At 36.4% G+C, this 25023-nt stretch overlaps 1 protein-coding gene across 1 annotated transcript in view; it reads left to right on the top strand.

The window, feature by feature from the left end:
• The window catches only part of LOC146590581 (uncharacterized), a 25355-nt gene extending 24716 nt beyond the window's left edge, over window positions 1–639 (top strand). The window contains exon 3 of the mRNA XM_085314295.1: window positions 591–639. Within this exon, the coding sequence (XP_085170421.1) occupies window positions 591–639 (49 nt within the window). The remainder of the gene's footprint in view (window positions 1–590) is intronic.
• Window positions 640–25023: the final 24384 nt, after the last annotated feature.

Here is a 25023-nt window from a genome sequence, read left to right as displayed (position 1 = left end):
AAAAAAAAAAAAAAAAAAAAAAAAAAAAAGACCTACAAACAACTACTAGAGTACACTTATGAAAAGGTATTATTATTATTATTATTTTATTACTATAGTATTGTTGTTGCTTTCAAATGAGGAAAAGGGCTTGGAGTGAGCAGAGTAACGACTGTTGCTGAGGTGAGCCAAGATGGTGCTGGAATAAACCTCCTCAAATCTTCCCAGCAACATTCCCCTCTCCAATAGTGTGAAGAGTTGTTAAAAACATTATTCCTGTTTCACTTCCTGTCTTCCCTCTTCCATTTTCCTTGATAAGATCAGCTCCTACTGGAATGATAAATTTCAGTGTTTCCTAAACATAGAAACTAGCACCAGCTGTGCTGGCCTATATGATCTGCACCCTGGTTACCCTCAGTTCCAAAAACCAGTGAGATCTAAGGTGTTTCAAGCACCTCTGCACCAGAGTCATACCTCAGCACTCTGGAGTGCCCAAATTACTGCTCTAGATAGTCAGCTGTTCTGTCTGGTCCAGTGAATATACTTCTACCCCTTTCTTTCCCATCTTTCCCTTTTGTAAAAGTAGATGCCTTCTACTTGACTTACCACAGAGGACTGGCAGACAAACCTGAGCAAGTGGAAGCAGAACAGGATCCTTAACTCCACCAGGGTTAATACATGCTGCACTGATTCCAGAGTCCAAATTAGATCACGAGTCTATGCATGTCACCATACAGTGTACTAGGAACTGGTGGTTACATCTATGGAGGTAGATGGAATTGGCCAGAAACCTTTCGCAGGGCTTAAATCCATRCAGTAAAACTCTTGCCCCCAGATTAGGATGATTCTATGACCAGATGACCTATTCAAAATTGTCCTTGGTCCTGGCACTATCTGGAAGACAACTGGTCAGCTGAGATGAAAATCACAGCAGGGACTAGCAATTTAATAGTATGGACAATCAWGTGCCAATGCTTGAGCTCACAGTATACATATAGACTAGGAATCTCAATTCATCCCTGTAGATAATGGGTTTAGTGACACAATATTGCATGTATTGCAGGACGATTGTGAAGTTTAACCGATATATATAAAATATACCTAATCCTTGCATACAAAATGCTACATAAGTAAAAAATCTTAATAAAAGTGATTATATWTAACCAGGTCTGTTTTCAGTCATGTTTTATAAGACCGCAGATGTAAGAGTAAGTGAGCTTTCATATGAAAGATCAAGCATTTTGCTTTCCATTGTAAGCCATTCATTGTAAGCTTTTCCAGTAAAAACAGCAGAATCTCTCATACAAATTGAAATTTGATGGCATTCTTAGACTAAGTGTTCATTTGCAAGTAGAAAGCAATAATACTGAATCTCTCTTCACCAGACAGATTTTTAGTTTTTCATGTTTAATGTTATCAATAAATAACAAATTATTCAGCTTAAAATTTACATTAAAAATAATGTAATTTGTATTTTGTATTGTCACATATCACATTAGATGCATTTTGGCTTTAATATAAGCCTAAGTAAGCAAACTTTGTTCACTGTTCACGTATTTTTTTAAAGGAGAAATCTGTCAGGTCTTCAAGTCTGACTTGCTCCTAGCACTTTGAGAAAGATTTTTCACAAAATAAATTCAACAAGAAGMTAAAGAAATCATAGTTTAAGTGAGAGGTGGTTCTAAACCTCTGCAGCAGACTTTTCAGTTTCCAGTTCTTTACTGAGCGAGAAAAGCAGGGAATTTTGGGACTGGAGTACACTTCTTGTACTCTGACATAGGGCTTTGCCTCTTTTAGTGACAATATAAACTTAAAAGTGCTACTGACATAACTCTAATAGATTGTGAAAAAAAAAAATTCCCTGACACAGCTATGATGTTTTCTTTGCAATATTAGCTCTTATTCTTTTTGGAATCTGATATAGAAGTAACTGTTAAAAAAGGAATCTTTTGATTATGCATGCTACCTCTCCAGTCAAAGARTTTTCTAGTATAATTCAAGTAACAACCTCTTTTATGAGGTAAACTAGACTCAAGTCTCTGGCCTAATGTTATAGATAAATCTTCATAGGCTATATACAGGTTTTTAATTCCAATACAGGGATTGGAGCTTATTGTGTGTAAAGTGGGATTTCTAACTCATCTTCACCTGTCTTCAAAACGTATTCCCTAATGGATCAATATGCTATGCCTTCTTGCTGTGCTATGTCCTTCTCTTTGCCTCAATACACGGGGAAATGCCTCATGATCTTGTGCTAAATATGAGAGTCTACTTGAGGCACTCTTTGAAGACCTGGTCATGGCAATGGAAACCAAATCTATTGGCAAGGACAGTACTGGACAGCAGGTTTTGTTTGATGTTTGACAGGTCTAACTGTACTTGAATGAACACAAGGACTTCAGAGAGAAAGTCTGTGGAGCTCATAGTTAAGTGYCTTGTGGCTATGTACTACATATGGTAACTCACATAGGAACAAGTCCTCACCACCTTGCTCCTGCTCCTGCTGACTTCTCAATAGCAGGCTAAACTTGCAGCTGATTGAATCCCCTGACTTTTCAWTTTTTTTACATTTCTTCCCTGAACTTTCAGAACTCCAGAGGGTTCCTGGACTAGCTACATAGCCGGCTTTCTTCTTCCCTGGGGATCTGTAGGCTGTTGTGGCTGTGRGTTATTTCAGCCATCCTAGCCTTCCTCCTGTGCATTACAAACATAGTTGGTTAATTTCTCCCTTCCCCTCCACCCCACTTCTTCCCCTCTTCCTCCAAAACACTTTCTACAACTAAAGAAAGGGCAGAAGGGTGTTTTTTCATATCTTGTTATTGTTTTTCTTTCCATCAGAAATACTTTAAGAACAGGTGTGTTAATCTTTGTTGCAGCCATTCTAAGAAAACTCAGTAAGTAAAGACAGTCACACCATTTCTACAAGCTCCAGTAAAGGAAACCAGAGTCACATACACTGCATGCATGTATGTGATGATCCGGAGCTTGGTCCTTTGAGTATCTTGAAAACTGAAAATGAACTCAAGGTATATAGAAGACTTTGCCAGGCAGTATCACAGAGTGCTGAGCTATGTATCACCCTGCATTGGTTTTGGTCCTCTTAGCTGGGGAGAAAATATTCCTTCTATCCATAGGGGCATACATAGCAGGTATCAGAAATAAGTGGCAGCTGAGTAATGAGCTACCACAGGGCTTATTGGTGCCTGTACTTTGAGGTAGGAGGCCAAGGGTCGAGTGCCTTCAATCACCCAAGGAGCGTGTCAGTAGCAGAGCAAACGCATTCCAGTGTGGCTTATTGCTACTASAGTGTGATTCAGCCATTGAAAGATTAATCATCTGAGTCTGCTTATGTCCTCTGCTCAACTCAGAAGCCTTTCTGCATTTGTCTCTCTCTGTGTAACAAGGCACTGTTTTTGAATGTCACATCTAATCAACTTTAAGGAGTATTCAGTTATCAATTGATTTAAAGAGAAACCATAAGCCCAGAAGAGACAAAAAGYGGAGGTGGCAGAGAGTCCTTCACTGCTGAGCACCATTGAAACTATGTTAAAGCTGTATGTAGAACAGAGAAGTGACTAATGACATCTTTTAATGTTTTGATGAAACTCTCAGCATTTTCTAGAGTTTAACAGGTTGACACTTGGATAGCCAAATAGTATACCAGCCAGGCCAATAATAATAACTGATGAAGAAGGGTCATTATATGGCTATTCTCAGGGAACAAAGGAGAGCAAACACAAAGAAGTCTTTTTAAGGGGAAATAGGTGGACATTAAGATTGTCACAGAACTTTAGGCATGGAACTGTACAGGGGAAGGATGAAAAACCCTGGTAGAGAGGGTAACTGGGAAGGAGACTAGAGAACTCATAGAAGAGGAAGAGTGAGAGACCATAAGATATGTCCTAGAGAAAGGGTTGGGAGGAAGGGGAAAAAAAAAATCTTTGCCATGGAAGAACAACATGAGGAACTGGAATGAGCACAATGGAGATACATAAAACTCTATATGTTAAGAATAGGTRTAGGATTTGTAGGAATAAACTGGCGTGGAGTTGCACAGAATCTCTGAAAACAGGGAAAAGCAGGAGGAAACACAGAACTTTTAAAGTTCAGTGGAAGAGAACAAATTACTTATTGGCTTGTATTAAATTTGCAATAATTACACAGCCACAGAGTTACAAAAGACCGTTTAAAATAATCACTTTGGAATGCTTTTATACATCATCTTTCACACTGGGACAGATTATGTGTAGGTTTTATAAAGATTATATATTTTCCTCCTGTGCTCTCTACAGTACATATAATGTGTTTTTAAACTCCTTCTAAATAAATTTCTAAAAGCTCTCTTTCCAAAAATGAGTCATTATGCTAAGAATCTTTCCTTATACTCCAGAAACATTAGAGTTCAGCTGCTCTATCAATACTGGTGTGGAAAGTAAGGCTCTTCTTAAGCAGGGAACATAGAAGAGTTCTCCAAACTTATGCCTGGTTGAGCCTGTGGTGTACGGCATACCTGTTGTGGCCTGGATTTCATGTGAAAGCAAGCTGTGTACATACGCTAGATATAAGTCAAGATCTGCAACAGGTAAGTTCCTGCTCTGGACAATCTGGAGAGGGGGAACAGCAGAGGTGATGCAGTTCTGTCAGGGGCTCAGCTTAGGTATTAACTGGGTCCTTTTTTCTTTTTTTCCTTCAGTATACAGTAAGAGTAGAAAGAGCACATTGTATCATCGGAAACCACTGTATTTTATAGGAAGAGTAAAGAAATCATTTTCCTCTTTCAGCCCCTATCACGTCTCAAGACAACACCRTCTCAAAGTCCCTTTCATTTCTCTTCCTCCAGTTCACAGTGAGCCTGAGGACTCCCTTGAACTTCCACTCCCTTCTCCAGCATTTGACTGCTCTGTCTGCTGGAGCTGTCTGGATCAATATGAAAAGCCTTGAAAGGATTTTCATGGAACTGACAACACCTTCTTTTTGATCCATTCCTAGTTTGCTGAGGAGAATTCTGTTTTTTACCCTATGCCACTCATTGTCACATGTCCTTACCTTTCTGGACATCCCATGCTTCTCGGGGCTTAAGGCCACCATGCCAAACATAGGCGATAGTAGCTAGAGCTCTAGTTCCCAGAAAGCTGATGAAAGTACTCAGGAGGACGAAAAGGGGCTAATCTAATATGGAAAGAAAACACTCCCCGGAAAACATACTCCACAATAACTGCATCCATGTAACACACTTCATGGCTTCTTTGAGGTCTCTGTGTGTGGATTGTAGAGATTTCCATGCACTCATACCGTGGCTAAAAGATGATCCCAGGGAAAACATGATTCCTGCATGCACTGCAGGAATACAGCAACTCTAAATTTTACAGAGGAAGAGGGAGTTTGTAAAATTGGCCCTAAAGACAGTATGGTTTCTTCATGAATATCCAGTAGGAAATCTCTAACTAAAGTGAAGATCCCTTAGGGTTTTATATTTCTTTAAACTCCTAAGTATTTATGCCCTAGGGATATTTTTTAGGGAAATACAAAAAGAAAATATCATTACATATGTATCACCATTAAAAAAAAACATCTTGGAAGTTCAGTATTATTTATTAGCTGAAGAGAGATGTGAATTTCCCTTATTTAAAAGTAGCACTGTGTTGACTGAGATTCTTTAAAAATATATATGGTTTGTCTTACTGATGTAAAATCCTGTGCTAATTTCCAAAGAAGCTCAGTGTAGCAGTAGCCAATAATCTAGGATGAGGCAGTATTTATTGTGATATTCAACTGTCATTTTCATCCCCCAATAGCATGCCAGTTTAGTGAGGCCATCTTCAGAAGATGCTCACTAATGATGACATAAGAACTGCTGATAAAAATGCAATTAAATTCTTTTAGATTAAGCACATTTGCTCAAATTCATGTTTGAGTACTTCGAATTCAGTCATGTAATGGTGTTTACCATGCATAATGTCTTTCTTCTTACCAGCTACAATTAAAAAAAAATCAAATAAAGTAATTTGTGTCAAAAAGTAAGAAACACTCACCATTACGTTATTATGTTTCTAACTGTGTGCTATTGAAGGCATTAAAGCAATTTAGTAGTGTCAAGTTTAAAACTTAAAGGGTTTGATGGATTTTTGTTTTAAGCCTTTACTTAAAAATTATTTTATTTTTATAATATTTTCTTTAGGCGGATAAAATACACGAACATCTGTGTACCAAATTTTCTATTATCTCTTATTAAATGTTGTAGCACTTGCTGAAATTTATTTTGATTAATGATTAATATATTATGATCTTCACCTAAGCCTAGACCATAAACTCTAATATTCTTTCAGCACTTCCCTTCTCCTAAAATCCCCTAGGAATCAGTCAGAAAGAAGTAGTCTCTAATTATAGTTAAGATTTAACTAATAAAGTAAGAAATAGTTATTACTTCCCTAATCTAACTCAAATATTGTTATTAAATTAGGAAATCTGATTTATTTTTTAAACAAGATAAATGTAAGATGCTGGTATTTTTCTATTTGCAGTACATACACTTCTGTGCAGCTTAGCCATTACCTTGCTGGAGTTCACTGCTGTATAAGCAAAAAGTGCCCTCCTGCTGAGGCCACTTAGCTATTGCTTTCTGGTGTACATGTGTAGTGATACAAGGGTTCTAGTTCAAGTCCCTGCTGCAGAAATATGCCGCTGAGAATTCATAGCTCCTTGAAGTAGCTCTCTGAGCAGCAGTTTCAAAGCTACATACATATATGTGTATGCCATCTTCATTCGTATGTGGAATAAAAGTTAGTGTGCTGGATGAAGAGCTTTAAAAACCGAACCCAGACTTCACTGGTTCATGATTATACACATAGTCTAAGTTTTTACACTTTCAAATTTACAAAATAATAGGGTATTCATACTGGTCTGAAATACTTTATCATTTATATTCTCTGCTTGTTAATTTTCATGTCTTTAATGTCATTCTGTTCACCCTCACTACCTTAGATTCAATATAGACTTTGAAACACATTTTACCTTTTTTAACTAGTTACTCGACAATAGAAAAATATGGGAAAATGGTTTCTGTGCAAGAAAATAATTTTAAATTAGATTCTGTTTTTCTCCCAGCTGAATCAAAGCTCTATATAAATTTTGGTGGGTTRGATTAAGAACATTTTTGTTGGGAAGAGGAGAACAAAGTCCTTAAATGACTACACAGTGAACTGTGGATTCATTTGGCTATGGGGCTGCAGTTCACACCCAGGCTACAGTGGCGGCCTAGAGACTCGAGATATGGTTAAAGTGGTTAAAGTTACCGAATATCAGCTGAGCTTCAATACTTGTCCATACATATGGTCTTAGCCTGTACAAAGGTGAGATAATGTAATTCAGCTTAAATCTATACATTGTAAGCTAAACTGAATTGGCAGCATACTACAAATAAATGCATAGGTATGTATTCATGTAYGTATCTTACCATGTGTTATGTTATCTATTATAACTTGTTAAGCCACAGTAACTTGTCTGGGCCATAAATAACATACATGCTGTGTGATGCAGTGTGTGATCTCAGTATCAATTCCTAGTGACAGGCGTCTATGCCCTGGCACTAATGGTTAATTTCCTGGTAGTCTCCGAAAGACTAAGAACCAGAAGAGCCTGGGGAACTAACTCATCTTTCACCCTAGACCAGCGTGATGGTAATATAGGAAAGCTTATGCTGTTCTTTCATTGATAACCATGGATAGCCAGAGCTTGATAGATACTTTTGACCTGATGATCTGGTTCTGGCCTTCTTCATTGTATTTGTACTCCTACTGCAATAAAAACAGGGAAGAGAATAGCCTCATTTCCCTCCTAACATTCCAGTGGCATGAGAGACTCTGTAATGGGAGCGTATCTGGCTTTATATCCTGTGTCATCCTCCCTTCAAACTTTGAAAAATAGGACATGGAAAATGAAATAGATAAGAGGCTGGGCCGGTACTGCTTATTCTGTTGAAGATATTTCATAGCTTTGGGGGGAATATTTGTTGATGAAAGACAAATATAAATTATTAAATTGAAGAGGATGAGGTTTTATGCTCTTTTTCAGAGTGAATATTTTCAGAACAATGTGTGAATTTCAGAATTTCCTCTATATATAGGTTGAGCAAATACACCACAAGCAACAAATGTGTGTGTTAAGTAAGTTTTACTTCCAGCATTCCACAAAGAGCTATCACTGAAAACAGTGAAAATTATTTTGTGGTTATGCAGAATATCTGACTCGTATGCAGGCAGRCAGAGAAACATCTGATCAAAAAAAATCACAAAATAATCACATTTGTCTCATTTTCTTCGGTTTCACACACTGTTTATCCTGCAGATGCGGTGAATGCAGTTTTTTCTGCACTATGTTTGTGTAAATTGTTTGCTTGCACAATGCAGTTCAGACCTTAAGAAGATGCATTCAGATTTAATTGCTAACATAAAATTAAAAATAGAATTTCCACAGGATCACCTCTGATGATAGATACAGCACCTCTGTTTTCCAAGGTGCCGGTATCTCTGTCTCTGACCTCCTGGCCTCTACTGTTGGTCTATTACATCAAACCAGACCCTGTTGATACAAGTCAGTAGTATACTCTGCTTCTTCAGATGGCTCTTAGCTCATCTGTTAATGAAATAACATTCTGTGCCACAATAATTTTAGGAATCTGAAGGAAGTACAGATAATAAACTTATTTTTTGTAGTTATATTTAATTTTGTTTATGATCAGTAGTTACAGTGGATATAGTGTATTGTGATATCTAGCACAGTAATTCTTAAACCAAAATTGTCTTATGAATATACAGGGTCAGAATAAGGTTTACGACAGTAATGCTTAAGATTAGAAAYCTTCTGATCTCTATTTTTTACAACCAAGTGACGAACTCAGGGCCTGCTAAAARGGTAAAAAATGTTGAGTGCAGCAACATAAGGATCCTCTTATCCATCTGTTTTCTACAATGTTAATAAAACTGTAAGACAGCCATATGTCCATTTGTATGTAAGAGGACATATTTTGTGACTAGGAATTCACTTTTAACTGGAATTTTTTAAAAAATCGTATATATTCCTGTGTACCTGATGCTTCTTTCCAGTCTCCCCTCTTCTGTAAATGCCAGCATGTAATTTCTTTCTTCATATACCTCCCAGGACATGAATCCAGATGTTCGTATTTGTAAAAGTAGCAAAATAGTGTTGCTGCCACAATGGTGTAGAATATAGGACCACTATCAACAAAAACGTCAAGTTAAAATGCTTTTGGGTTTGCCACGGGCTGGGGGCACACACATGGACTCTGCGTTCAGCCGACACAGTAACTTCTCAGGCCACAGAAATTCATCTGTATGTCTAAGTCTAACATTTTAGATAAGCCTAATAGYAATACAGTTCAGCTTTTACAAGAATCTGTCTGGGCTGCTAAAATACTATAATCAGTAAAAAGCTAGCTCTTTAAGTAATGGTACCTTTCTGTCTCGATTTCCCTTTCTCTACAAAGAGAACAATAGCATCTTCACTGAAATGTTGTAAGGCTTCCTTCGTTAATGCGTGTATGGCACCACGGAACTCATGAATAGAAGATTTTGAAGTTTAATGAGAAATAATAAAGATACTTTCTTCTTTAATCCTCTATCCCATACTAAATGAAAAGCTCTGTCAACATCAACACATTAGATATTGCTTATTTTTATAAAAGGAAAAGTTGATCTCTGTTGCTTATTTGTTTCATCAACTAAATTTAAAGTTTTAGCATAGTATTTCCATAGTAAATGGTCTTTATTATACAATAATAGTTTGATAAAACTCTTAAAAATGGAGCAAAACTTGGAGGGAGGATAGCTACTTTCATATTATAAATTATATGTAAAATGGATGGTTTTCATAATGATACATAATGCACTGCTTTAACTGTCTACATTGTATTGTACAATGCTTTGTCTGTATGGAATTGCACCAGCTGTACCTGCTGTGCCTTTGTAGAGTCCTATTCAGCACTCCTTATTCACTCCCTCCTTTGGAAAAACCTCCTCTGAAGTCAGTGTGTGATATTCTACAGTAAGAAGTGCTGAATAGGACCCTTAAATGATAACTCCTTGGAGGAGGAAACTGCCTCTTTTCTCACATACTTCTCTTACTGTATAATGTAATTTGGACTGAGGATGCTATGAAAATACTGCTACTAATAGATTGAGCAACTACGCTGGGCATATCATGACAGTTCTCAAGAAATACTGTCCATTTTTCACTGTTAATACTTAGCAAGGAAGGTTTTGGTATACCATCATTGCTGTTAATTTTAGATACTGTGAGTTCTGGCTTTTTAAATTTCACATGCAAAATCCAGTAAATTTTGTGAACTATTGTTATAAAAAAATCTTCAGAAAAGTATTATAAACTTCCAAGGATTATTAATATTTGGCACATTTCCAGCCTATGGGCCATAACCATGCCTTAGACCTAAATCTTTTACTACTTGATAAGGTACAACTATTTCTCTTTTGAGGCTAACCTAAGTGCTGCGTTAATCTGTTTTTAGGCTTTTCAAACAGTGAAGCTCCACAGAATCTTTGTCTGTTCAAACATTCAAATTTTGTTGGGCTTCTACAATTTTACTTGTTAGCTTTGATAAACTATCTGTGCCAACAGAAACCAGACAATTTTACATGTTAAAAAAGAACAAGTTAAACAATTTGACTAAACGCCTTTACAGCTTTGGTTTTAATTAGATGTTTTGCTTCTTCAGCTTACTGGAAAGAGCTAGATAGCTTCTAACCACGTCAGTCTATAAAACAGCAGGTGTCAGCTTTAACTGCCTCTGAAATTTTTAAATGTATTCAATTAACAGAATCCCTTAGAGAATGATACTTTTTATATTCATTTGTCTTATGCAAGGTTTGCAACATGTTTTCTTCTATATTCTGTGCTCTTGTTGATTCTGTGATCCAATTATGTCCGAGATTTTTTAATGGCAGAATGCATTCAGTTAATGCACTCATCTTGATATAATCCATCAGAAAAATGGATTGTGCCACAGGTGTCGTTTGGGAAGGTAAATTTCCTCTTTTCAGGAAACCAGAGCAATCTTGGCACCAGAACAGAAAGTGGTTGTTTGAGCAATGATAGGTGAGAAAATTGATAGCTTTGTGACCCGAGATGGCTGGCTCCTGATATTTTGATCTCAGTATACAAAGCTGCATGTGTAGCTAGGGATGTTTATGGGCATTCCCAGCCAGAAGTAAAAGAGCTTTGGAACTGGATGGATATTGCGGAGCAGGATTGGCATATATATAAGCTGTGCACACAAATACATACAAACATATGTGTGTAAGCTTAATTAAAAGTAAGTATATTTGTCTTTCAGCTACCAGAGGCAGTTAGCTGTTTCATTTTACTCTATCAGTTGGAAAACATCTGTATTTTATTCTGCTATCTGTTTTAGTTTATTAGAAATGCTCTTCTGTGTCATACCATACCTCTATGCATTTCTTCTTATGGCAAAGATGAATCAGAATATGAAGGTCTACTTTTATACACGGTTTGTTTTTAACAAAACACCTGGAAAAGATTAGATCCTCTGGAGAAAAATTTTAATAGTATGATGGYTGACCCATTTTTCTTGAAAATAGGGTGCATGCAGGATAAAAGTTATATAATACACTGTCAGCTTCTATTTAGACATTCCCAATTGTTCTAAATTTGCTGATGTCAGACATGAAATCTAAATTATGTATTGCCTTTTTTTGATCAGGTCCTTCTGAAGAACCGGAGAGTCAATGTTCTTGGACAAACAAGAGAAGTGCCTTCACTGTGTTATGGGAACAGCCAAGCACTAAGGCATGACAAAACATGACTAAGCCAGATGCTTGCTATATGTGGACCTATCATATTTTCTTGTGATCCAAGTCTTAAGATATAAGAATTTAAGACCTGCAGAAAAATTAACGGATTATATCTTTAATGTATAGTATACATGGTTAACATGACATTTTAAAGGATATTCCAGATTAGACACAAAATTTCTGAGGACAGTGTCACTTCAGACAGCAAAATTCAAACCTAATATAGGGGAAAATATCATCTGCAACATACAGTAGTGATGGATAGCCAGAATAAAAGATTCCCAAGTTGGGCAGACCAAGGCTATAGGAAATGATGTTTCAAACTCAGAAGAAGCTGATCATACCATCTGCTTGAGTTGAAAGACATGTTTCAACCTTTCAAAAGTGTTTTCCTCCAAAGCAGATCAGGAAGAGACGGCAAGTCTCTCAGAAAGAACGTATATGAACTACATGCATGAAAGGAGAAAGTGGCACTATGGAGAAGGAATTAAAAAAAAACAAAGCGAAGAAGATGGAAGAGTCTGCAAGAAAGCAGAAACATTTTTAAGCTGCTGCTGACTGAAAAAGAATTACTTGAATAAGAACTCAAGAAGGCACAGGGAAAAAAAAACCCGATGGATTTACAAAAGGGAAGAAAAAAGGAAAATGTTAAGACATATAGAAGCTCCGACTGTAAGGCATGATCTACTGCCAAATATATAAAGAAAAAAATAAAATAGCTGTTGAAAGAACTCTAGATGTGTGCTGGCATTACTACAGAGAAAAGGCAGAGCTGGGAAGACAAATCGATCCTTCCTTCCATTTCTGGGTCATGAGGAGATACCTGAAAAGGCAACAAGCAAGTTCTTCAGGGAAGAAAAAGTTTTCAGAAACTACTAAAAATCTAGGAAGGCTCTTATCATATGAAGTGGCAAGGAATCACAGAAATATTGCTTTTCAGGATGCTGAGAGGGAACCTTTGTATTCCAATAAGGGAAATGGTATTATTCTTATAGCTTCTCAGCTATCTCTGCTCTCTATAGATTGTCTCCTTGCTACAGATTTAAAGGAAACAATGTACCTTCTGTCAGACCTACCACATCCATTTCTTATAACTGGAAAATTTTAAAATGATTACCTGTAACAAGCCCAGAGGAGTCAAATAGCTTTACCACCTGTCCAGAGGTGATGTACTTTTGCTCATAACAATTCATATGAATGCTCAAATCTCAAGTTGTTAGACTCAATGAAGCTGACTTTGTTTTACATGGACATCTTCTTAAGTTACTAAAGTATTGGAAAAAGCCTAGGTATAATGGAAAAATAAAGTCAATACAAAGAGTTAAGGTTGTGGTGGGTGAATAATATTTCTATTAGAGTTACAAAGTAATTTAATAGTCACATTTAAATCTGAACTATGTTATTTACACTTACACTCTTCAGGCTGTTGAATCACTTTTCTCTTTCATTTTTTTTAAATTTTAGAATCCTAGAAAAATTTTTCCTGGTATTGATTTCATTTGAAAATTGCTTTCAGACTTATGGTGGCTATGTGCAGCAATTGATACAGTCATAAATCTCTCAAAAACTGTTGAATGAGGGCCTCTCTTCCRTGAGGGTTTATAAGTTTAAGCCCCTTACTCATCTGACTGAAGTTAGAGCCACGTTAGCCTAGGCTGACAGTCTAGGAGACTGTACTGGTTAACGGGATGTAGGTCTCTGTAGATTTGGGGGAATTTAGAGCATGATACTTAGTGGAATATTGTCAAAAGGTCATAATGGAAAGGAAACAGAGATGCTATATTTTTGAAAAGAGTAAAGCATCCCAATGTAATGTGCATAAAATTTGTCCTCTTTCATATATTTTTTCCTTAGAGAATTTACTTTTAAATTCTGAGTCATAAGCAATTTTCAAATAACCATATTTTGCTTGCTACCTGAATTGCCTTCTAATGTTCAATACCTTTGACAACTTTCTGTTGTTTGTTTGGTTTTTGTATTTGTGTAGAGGGAGTGGCAAGAAACATGAAATAAAGAAGGAAAGCATTATAAAAGAATTGAGAAAATTATCCTGCCTTAATCACAGAGAGAAGTCAAATTATTATTTATAATGCCATACACAAGCAAGCTGTTCATATAACGTTACCATAAGCCAAATTAGAAAGGAAAGACCCCAATTACGCATCAATAGGAAATGTGTACTTGTATTTTGTGTATCTTCTCAACTATGTGTAAGCTATTATGTTCTCTTTACAGTTTTTACTCCTGGCCTATCTATATATGTATACTCTCTGTACATCTCAGCTGAATTTGTAGTCATTAACTGTGAAGAGTTTAGTGATTTTGCAGTGTGTACAAGTGTCCACAAAATAAACCACATTGTTCTACAGTGCTACAACCAAGTTTAACCTACCAGCAATGTGAATCAGTTCTCATTTCAGCATTTTAAAGTTACTGGGATAATTGAACAAAGTGAGTCTGTACCAGGAAATTTTCAAAGTACCTCAAATGGAATTTGTATTTCACAATACAAAACATTGTACAAAAYATTATCAAGTGTAACACAGTTGTGACTGCTGAAAGCTATTTTTTTCTCTCTGAGTACTTTGAAAACYCTCTGCAGAGATACAATGAAGATTTCCAGCCAAATCTCAAAATGCCTTTCTCTCTTCTCTCCCTCCAGAGATTTGACCGTTCAATACTCTAACCATCGTACCTGCACTTTGCTGTGTCATCTCACTTGCACTGGGTGCTAGTTGTTGGTCTAGGGAGTATAAATCCGATCATATTCTAGCAGTTAGTCATCAGATATAGCCCTGCATAATGCAGACTGAGAGTTATCCAAAGTTTAAATGCTTATACTCTGTTTACATTTTGGTCTTTGTGCTGAAGTTATTGCCTGCCATGCTTATATGAAAAAGAGACACAGGGGGGACGCAGCTGGCTTAGTTGTAAGTGAGCTGATCCTGGTTGGGTGGTCTCTGGTTTATTGGCCTAGAAGGAGCGTGTGTGTGGTTGGAAGGGAAGGGGAAAACAGCCACTGTGACTGTTCTGCTTGGATTTGATTCTTCCGGCACAAAGATTTTATATCATATCCTTTCTCTCTTGGGAAGGGATTATTAATTATGATTATTATAGTCTTGTAGTAACATTGGAATACTAGAGGATTTTTCTTTGAGGTAGGTTAACTTCTCTCTTCATTTCTTTTCTTAAATTATAGCTTTCCAGTAGGCCATAGTACTAATTAGCTGAATTGGAAGTTGCATACAGAAAATTTCTAGACATTATGATGTGAATATAGCATTTAATGAGGACTACTAAACCAAAAATGGTAGTTTTGTCCCTATAATTAAAAGAAAACTTGAAAGTATTTTTATTCAGTCACAATTCTTACTTTTGAAACATCTTACAACATTTTGAGCCACTGATATGCTTGGAAATTTTGATTATCATGCTCAAAAAATCATCTATAACTCAAACTATTGTTCTGCAGCAGTCAGCTAGAATATGAGTCCTAACATTTTCTGGGGGCTGTTGCATTAGGTATGAGATTGTATGTTTACAGATACAGGTGTGCAAGTAAAGTGGCTAAGTCTCTTAAAAAAAATGCAACTTCCCCAAATGAACAATAGTAAGGATGGTATTTTGCCCTGCAGTGAGCAGAGCTAAGTTATTTTAAGCTGCAGAATGTATGAAAGATATGATCAGAGCTCTGTGTATTTTTATTAGTCATAAGAAATACAATGGGGTTATATGAGATTACGAAATAGTCCAGTGAAAGAGAAATGAAGGTCAATGTGAACTCTTTATGTATAGATCCTAATGCACTGCATATTTGTCTTTGCCATAAGCCTTTGCTGGTTGAAGTGTATTAGGTTTATACATGAAATATCATGACCTTGTTTCTATTTCTGATTTTGAATGGTTGTGGTCTTGTGTGTATGTTTATAGATGAATWTCTTTACTGTATTTGCTACATGTATCTTTGAAAGTTATCAATGACTTTACTGCTTGCAAGAAGTACARTCCACAGTGGACAATGAAAGGCCCTCAATTAGAAATAAAACTAACACCATTTTCAGAACTAGATCCTTATGTATTAGTCTAACTTATCTGTGCAAATAGAAATAGTCCACTTGTGTCACAGTGAAGCAATTAATAAATAAACAATAACTAAATATTCAAATTATTAGACAATTGAATATTCCTTAGAAATATATATATCCATTCTCTATAAATATTTATTGGAGTTTTTGGCTTGGTACTAGAATAGGAGGGACTAAATGGTGTCATCTTTTGTCATGACCCTTTTAGCTTGCACTTTCATTTTCAAACACAGAATGAAGCGCTTGATCGCTTTGATTCAACCTTCCTGTCAAGAATTTCTCAAGACTTGCCTTTCTTTTCAGAAATTAGTGATAGGTGCCCTTTTCTCAGCGCCACAAGCTTATAGGTTTATGGGGTGCAACGTAAACCTACGGCAACGGGACTTGCTAAGTGGAGGGTGCCCCATGCAGCTGAGGGGAGCAGGAGCTTCGTTGTGCATTCGGTTAAAACTTAAATCCTGTTATGAAAATTACAGAATGCTTTGGCAAGGTGAATATTTCCTTTGAAATGCTTTAAAATATCTGAAACTTGAGGAAACTGCATATTTTACTTCAAGTGCCTTTGCATCTCAGTGCCCTTGCCTTCACCTCCTTTCAGCTTTATTTGTATTTAACTCCTCCTCGTTTCATAAAGTGATAGGCAATTATTTCAATGTGTTTTCTTCCCAGAGAATAGAATGGTGTCTGGAGAGGAGGCCAACACGAGGGGATTCAGTTTTTACTTTGAGGAGTTACAGTCAGATGTTGAGGAGTTGCCATCGCCCATTGTGGTTAAAAAGAGCTTCCAAAAATAATTGGAGGGAGTTTAATTTCTTTAACTAATATATGCATTTGTACATAACCATGGACATGCCTACTTCTTTCCACAGACTGCAAATGGAAATAAGCCACTGCCTTTGACCTCTAAAGTGCGTGCAAGTTACATGACAAATATAGGGAGTCTCAGGCCCTGACCTCACATACTGCACGATCGAGTGTCTTCCACTTCTTCTTCCACTGCTGTCAGTTACTTGGAAGAAAACAAGCAAACAAACAAAAAAAAAAAGGCCTTTTTGAGGGGATTAAGTGAAGGAGAAGGGGCCAGCTTGCTAAATTATGTGATTTAAATGTGTATACACTCTTGGAGAATTTTCCATGCACCTTTTTAGATTAAACAGAGCATATTAAAGAGAGTCTCTACTCATCTGGCCTTTGAATCATAAGAAATAGTGTAGATTTAAYGGTGTCTGTGAGGTATGCTGAAAATAAAAATACGTGGCTCAAGCCTTAGAAAGCAAATTTCAGTATAGCTGAATTTTGGAACTGGAATCCTTTCCTTTCCTTTTTTTATTTTTCTTTTAAATCCTGTTTGGGACTACTGCAGGGGGAAATTGTCGTTAATGTCTCTGTCAAATACACATATGCAACTAAACCTGTGAAGTTTCCCTGAGTTCAGACTGGTTATCTCACAAATCTGTGCAAAGCTCTGGTGAATAATTTATACCAGGCTTGAGGTGACAAGTTAAACACGCCCATTTTGTCTAAAATGCTATGAAGGCATCGAGATGGAGCCAAGCTGCAGGGTGAGTAGAGCTCGGCTGATGGGAATCTGAGCATGTCGAGAAGGGGGATGCTGCTGTAAAGAAAATGAAATGTAATGAGATACTTTTTCATGCATAATTCATGGGTGAAAACATGACTGCATAAAAAGCCATGGATTTTAACAAGGCAGGGCTGCAATCATACACATTATCTTCCCAGAGGAACTTTATATAATATTGGTCAAAAAGAGAGGATTCTGAATATCAGTACAAAATAAAGCTGACATGTTTTCAAATGCGGGAGAATTTACTTTAATATACAATGGCTGTAAAGGAAACAATTTATATTTACACCTCAAAATGCTTCCTAGGAAAAATTTACTTTAGAACATTTGCTTGTATTTCCTAGCTTAAAGAAAAAAAGTAAGACAAGGAGGGAGAAAAATACTTCATGTGGGTAAAAAAATCTAAAATGCATAGGCAGTATTTTGTTGAGTGTGTTGTTAGGATTGTACTTTGAAATCTTTTGCAAGCATTTTCACTTTTTAGAAGTAAAACTTTTGATAGGAATGACTGTTGTGAACAGGCTTTAAGGAAGATAAAGTATTAGCTATTGTCACCATAAAATTTAATTTGGTTGCATTTGCAAAAGCAAATACTGTAATTCAGCTTTCAAGAACAGTTTAGTGGCTAGCACATGACTGTTTGAAATGGTGTTTAACGCTTGGGGTATTTAGTTGAAGGGATTAAAAATGGAATGTTGATTAAGGCTTGGGATGTCTTAAATTTATCACCACAAAATCCTAATGACAGTCTTAGCTGGCAGGAATAGAGATGCTTCCTTTAGCTGCTCACTTAGTGGGAGTAGATCACATATAGAAAAGGCACCAGAACAAGTCATAGGTAGTTTCAGAATCACACGAGCTGAAGGAATCTTTGAAGTTATTTGTTTAGTTTACACTGCACAATCTCAATATCTGTAAGGAAAGTAAAATAGCCATTTTGCATCCAGTTACAGTTTTATAGCCCTGACAGTTGGGTGAAGAATGCATTAAGTGTTCAAAATGACTGATATTTCAAAGTGTTCTCCTTCCATGGGATTTTTTTTCCTCGGTTTTCCTCAGTATAAAAGGCAGAGAAACACCACAAAGAGGAGCAGTTTGAGTTGGTGTAGTCACTAAACAATCTGCACGGTTTAAATTAAATTATGTCATTAACCCCTATTCACAGGGACTCCAAATTCCTTCAGGTTTTGACAGCATAAAAGTAAATATGATATATTTTTAGGTAGGCAATAATTTAATATCTGATTGTAGAATTTTATCAGTTCACACTTTGGTAGTAATTGAGGCTGAAAGAAACACATAGATTGCTTTTGCTGTCTCAGGCTGGAAGTATAATAGTGTTTTCATCTATGATCTCTAACTGTGTCCCCTTACAAAAGGCTTTCCTTCTTAAGTTGTCTATTGTCTGCACTTTTAATTTTTCTTAATGTTGTCTCAATGGAAAACGCTGCTCCTTTGCAGCTTTTGCAGATATTACTTAGCCTTTAAAGAGCATGACAATGATTTGTCTCACAGTCTGCCTTAGTGAAATCTGATTATCTCTTGGTTTAATCCAGGACTGACTTGTCATACTTGCTCATCCCCCATGTAGAAGACTTTAGAACTTGAGCTCATCCTGGTCTTTGAATAGCTAATTTCTTGTAATAGTTTCCCTGCTTTTAATAAGTCTAGGTTGTTAAGGGAGACAAGGAAGGGAGGAAGAGGAGGAAATGAGAATCCTTCAGTGCAAGTTGAGACTATCTCCCAGCTCCTGCTGTAGCATATGAAAAGGAATTATTTGCATGTGCTCCCCTCTCCTTCTTAGAGGATGTACCATCATACACATGCTCCCGCTGGCTCTGGATTCTGTTGATGATTGTTTAGCCTCACTGAAAGATCCTTTTTCAAGCATGGAAAGGATTTGTTTGCTTATTTACCTGTGCTCCAAGGGAAGTTCTACTGTCATTGCTTGCTGAGTTCTTCAACATATGTGGAAACACAAAGCATCTGAAATAGGAATCAAATAATAACATTATTAAAATGCCCCTCTAGGGATCACGTGATGCAGTTAGGAATTGGCTAAGCTGAACTCACACGGTTGGGATTTGTTTTCTATTTTTTTTTCTTAGCTGTGAAGAGAGTCCCTTGATGATTATGTGATAGGATTCTATGATGTGTGCAGGGTCAGGGACTCTGTGGTGCAGTACATCAGTTCATTCTGCTTTCAGCCTTAGTGACTTAAGCACAAGTCTGCACATTGAGCTACTGGAAAATATTGTGTTTTGATCCTCCAGGACACAGAGATATATCTTAAGAGCACCCCAAATTCCGACCAACAGTCTTCAGAACAGACAGTCCAACAAAACTCCTAGAGTAAAACAGCAAGACAAATACGGACCACAGATGTGTATGGACCACAATACTGTAGCAGGGCTGTGTGAATACATTCATCAAATACCTTTCATAAGCATATCATTTTATACTAGAGTCATTAATTAATGACTTCTGAAGCAGTTTAAATAGTTAACTGAGCTGGACGAGGTGCAGAAAAAGCTGTGACTCAGGGACAAAAATCTTCAGTGCTAATACTATTGCTAAAACTGAGTGCTCTGTGGATTTTGGTAAAGTACTTAATCTAAAATAACAGTGACAATAATGGTGGTAATGGTGATAAAATTTTCAAGAATATTGTTTGAATATTAATTTGTTATTGATATATTTTAATGTGCTTAAACAGTAAGGTGTATCTGGGCCTTTTTGTTTGCCCTTGCTCTGAATTCATACTCAGAATTGTACCTTCTGAAAAAAAAAAGACTAGGCAGGTTCAGTTATTGGCATTACACCATTAAAGCAGAGAACTGAAAAAAAAACTCAAACTGTACATTCAGCAGCAATATGGTAGGTCCATCAGAAGGTTAGAAACAGATGAAGAAAGAACTGTTTCTTTTAATCCAAATCATCACCAAGGTTACTAAGAATATTCACATCATAGTATATACTCTCTTGCTTTTTAAGAAGTGAAAATGAGACTTTTACAGTGGTGTTTTAATTTAGAAAGTAATTTTCTGTCTTTGGCAGCAAAATAATAGAACAGAAGGAAAAGGCTTCTATCAATGCATTTTCCTGTAAAGTGGCACTAATGAAATTAAGTGACAAAGATACATCTCCTCATAAACCATGTTATATTTACCCATGCCTACAGTGTTCCAAGTATAAGATCATAGGTGAAGTGCTATYGATGCTAAGGATGAAAAGGAAACTGGATCAAAAGTGTAAGTGAGAAATTTCATACTTTCTGTGCTAGCCAGAGTTCAAAGCAACTGATATGCTGGAATGGTCAGTTTTTCTATTCACTATCTCTGAATTGCGAAAACTGAACTTGGAAACAGCCTCATTAATGTGCACAATGCTCACAACCATGCAACAGCCTTCCATATCATTTCTCCAGTCTCCAAAGCCCTGTTTCAGAAATGCCCCCCCCCTTTTTTTTTGTTATTGTTGCTAATTTGTTTTAAGATCATGGCAATATATTTTTGACATGCTGATGAACATAGCTTCTCATCATACCTCATTCTAAACTTGTGCACTGTAAGGCTTCTATTCTGGAGCAGAGTGCGTCAAATACCTTCATCTTCAGGTTTCTAAACGGTTTACACTCTGTTTTTTGAACATGGTAGCAGAAGCAAAAATAATTACTATATAATTATTCAATATCTTTGGTACAGAAATATTTGAACGTGTGATGTTAGTGAAGTCTGTGATTTTAGCTGATTAATCAGCAGATGGGATGCTGCTGCATCTCAAGTGACATTGGTATAATGATCTTACATCAGCCATAGTAGGAGGAGCTAAGCATCCTTTCAAAGCTGTTTCCAGTCCTACCTGACAAGATTCTGTGTAATTTTAGCATCTGAATTACAGCTGAGCTACCTTTAAACTAACTCATGTACTTGTAAATGTTGCTTGAATGTTGAGGTTCATTGTGTGTTGGCCACTCCAGTACTTAAGCAAGATGACAGAATAATTTTGCTGAGCCAAGTGCTATAATTACAATGCTAATATTATCAGTAGTATCTGGTATATAGTTAGATTAGACAGATCTATTCAACCTGCAACTATGTTCATGGTTTATAGTATATACATGATTCAGAATAATTAGAATAATGTTTTATAAATGATCCACTGTGGTATCCACACATTCTGATTTAGCAGCAATTCCCAGAGGAAGTCATTCAGATCACCTGACATAACAGTACAAATTCCCTATGTTATCGACAGATAATGGTGACTTGCTCTGAAGAACTTAAAAAAGCAATTCAGTCTAACTTCAGTACTTTCCATTCTCCACTGGCTTATATTGATAGGTGACTCTAGCAGAGATCCGACATTTTTTTCTTTGAGAAAAATCACTATGTAATCAATAGTAAATGTTAGATCCACTCAAGATCTCTTCTGCCTACAGTCTTTTGGGGATAGGTGTTAACCTGTCTACTTGTAAGGTATGTCTATATTACCGATTGGTATAGCAAAAAGAGTGAAGGATTAGGGTTTGGTTTGCTGTGATTTGTTATGGCTTCAGCTCTATAAATAGTATCTTTACCAGCAATGAAGACTACACTGGTTGCTCTTCCTGGGGACATTCTCAACTTTTCAATTTTTTTTTTTTTTTAAATCAGCTTTGCTCACGGTATATTCAAGAAACTGTTCAGCTTTGAGACACATGAAAAAAACAGCTCCTTTTTCCAAAATTTTGCTCCAAGTAGTCCATACACGGATTGTATGAGGAAGTGTTGACTTCATAGCAAGACCAGTGGCTTACAGGGTTCATGTCTCCTTGAGTGCATTTAAATGAACTGAAAAATACCAGATTACGGTAGGTAACCATACAGTTGCATATGAATAGGTCAGGTGCTCTCATCTTTACTATTTCTCTTGAATGTGAGGATACTGTTGCATAAGCCTCTTTAGGCGTATTGGATAGACACATAATGACCTGCAGTATAGGAGGTATACATTGGCTAGATTCTCTCTGTGAGATAGATCTGTGAACTGGGATCCTTTACGCTTGGAACTCATTTCATGTGTTACATTAGGTTTTCAAATTTTAACACTGAATCGAGTGTTACAGCTGCGAGTTATTGAGTAGAGTTCTGCCATCTGATGACTACGTTGAAAATCATACATGTAAATAAATTAAACAAAAATATAGCACCATGCACCTGTGCCAATGCTTGCCACTTCTAATCAAGATATAACTCACTCTGGATTTCTTGCCACTTGCAGAAAGATGTAACATTTTATAGCATTAGAATGCCTTGTGAACACATGAGCACCAACACATACCACTATTTCTTCTATGTATAGTGTATCCTTTAGCATACATATACAATGTGACCTTGATCAAACATGGTTCTAAACATTACACTGATCTTTACAAAAAATAAAAGCATGTCCTATTTCACACTTTAATATATCCATCTGGAGCCTGGTTGTGCACTCAAACTACCAGCAGAATTCCAGGTGATGTCTCTGACAATTTTTCATGCATATCAAGGACACAGTAAAGTCTTAAGATTTAGGAAAAGGATCTGGTTCACTGACTGAACATTTTGCAATATCAAATAATTGGTTTAGACCAAAGATAGACTATGATTTTGGGTAAGGTATAATCATCACCAAAGTGAAAGGCACAGAACAGACAAAGAGGATTACTAAATTAGATCCGGACTCGGAGTTTGAAATAAAAAGAAAAGAAAATTTCTCATCAATACCTGATACGGCATAGTATTATCTGATACTTTTGGAGTGTGGTGGCCATGTTGTAAGCTCAGAAAAGGTCTTAGGAATGGGCTTCATAGGATGTCTTCTTGTTATATCTGTGCCCTATACATAGTGACAGTAGTCAGTACAGAAGTATACATAGTAAAATAGTTTATGCAGATCAATATGTTTTTAAAAGSACAAGTCTATTCAAACTGATTTAATACTTTTTTCTAACATAAATTGATCTGAAGATGTAAACTACATTTGTATAAATTTCTAAAAGGTATTTGAGAACATTCCACATTACAGAAAATATAAGTAGTATATAGTATTAATGCTCCCTACATTGAAGAGGGAGAGAGAAACAATTAAGGTTAAATAATTGCTTTCAAGTAAGTTTGCTTGTCAGGATTCTGCATAGGTACCTTTCTGCACCATTTTATGCAATATAGTTATGAAAGCAGGAATATAAAATTAGTAATGACAAGACATGCAAATGACTCAAAAATTAACAAAGTGAAAGCTAATGACAGCATCAAATTCATAAAAAGTTCTTGCTTTGAAAGATGAGGCTCATTGTACAATCTTTTTAAACAAAAATTGGTCTGTGAACAAGGTATGTAGGACAAGGCAGTATTCTGTAAGGCATTGGCTATGAGACTAACTTTCTAGTTGGATAAAATGGTGAATGAGATCCTTGACTACATAAACCAAAGAATATGAAGGTGAATAAAGGCCTAGCATTATATCAGCCTGTGGAATTAGCAAAACTACTGTTAGATTATTGGTCTATGAAAATTTCAGAAAAGTTCAGTAAAAAGCTATTAGAATGATTCGAGTTGAACAAAGAACTTAGTCTATTTAGTTTCCCAGAAAAAGGTCAAGACTAGGCTTGATCACAGTGTTCTAGGAAAATAGATCTTTTATAATAGCAAATTTAATTTAGAAGAAAAACGCTTTTTTTTTTCCAGTGGCAGGAGGCTGAAGTTAGGCAAATTCAGCTGAGAGGTAAAGTGCACTTTTTGGCAGGGAGAGTAATGAAACATTAGAACAATTTACCTATGAAAGTAATGGATTTTCTATCACATGAAATCTCTAAATTAAGACTACATGTCTTTTTAAAAGATATAGTACAGCTCAAACCAAAGCTATTGGTTTGATTTGGAAATTACTGGGTGACATTCCTTGGCCTATGTTATAGAGGGAGGTCAGGCTAGATGATAGTAATGGCCTATTCCGGCCCTGAAAACTATGAATCTAAGTTGTGACTTAGCTCAATGAACAACACAGCATAAAACACAATCTGTAATGCTTCATATCACCCTCTCCAAGCCTTCATTGACTTAAATCACAGATCACCCAAATAATCTGAAATCTTACAACTTTTTAAAATCTAACACTTACTTTCTTACTACACTGCAAACACAGGAGCTTAGTGATTTAAGGGAACTACTACCGTACTGTAACTTGGCAGAGAGAATGCAGAGCAGCTGAAAAGCTGACATTCTGTAGTTTTTTACCAAATTTGTTTCACAATTGAAAAGATCTCTCTCTCTCTCTCTCTCATAAACCTCAAAGTAAGCCAAACAATAATTAAAATTCCTGTATTGCATCAGGTTTTTGTTTCTACCATATTAATGACATAAATTCATGACACTCTCTTGAAGCAAGCCTTTTTTCATAGGCCTCTCTTAATTTGTTTGAGTTTGTTGATTGCTGTGCTACTGTGCATGCCACTGACAGGCATACTTGAACAAGCATCTTTTCAGGGTGTTTTCTTAGTAGTGTA

This window comes from Rhea americana, unplaced genomic scaffold, assembly GCF_003343005.1.
Source record: "Rhea americana isolate MKP2758 unplaced genomic scaffold, rheAme1 scaffold_40, whole genome shotgun sequence".
Lineage (NCBI taxonomy): Eukaryota > Metazoa > Chordata > Aves > Rheiformes > Rheidae > Rhea > Rhea americana.
This window is presented reverse-complemented; position numbering and strand designations above follow the sequence as displayed.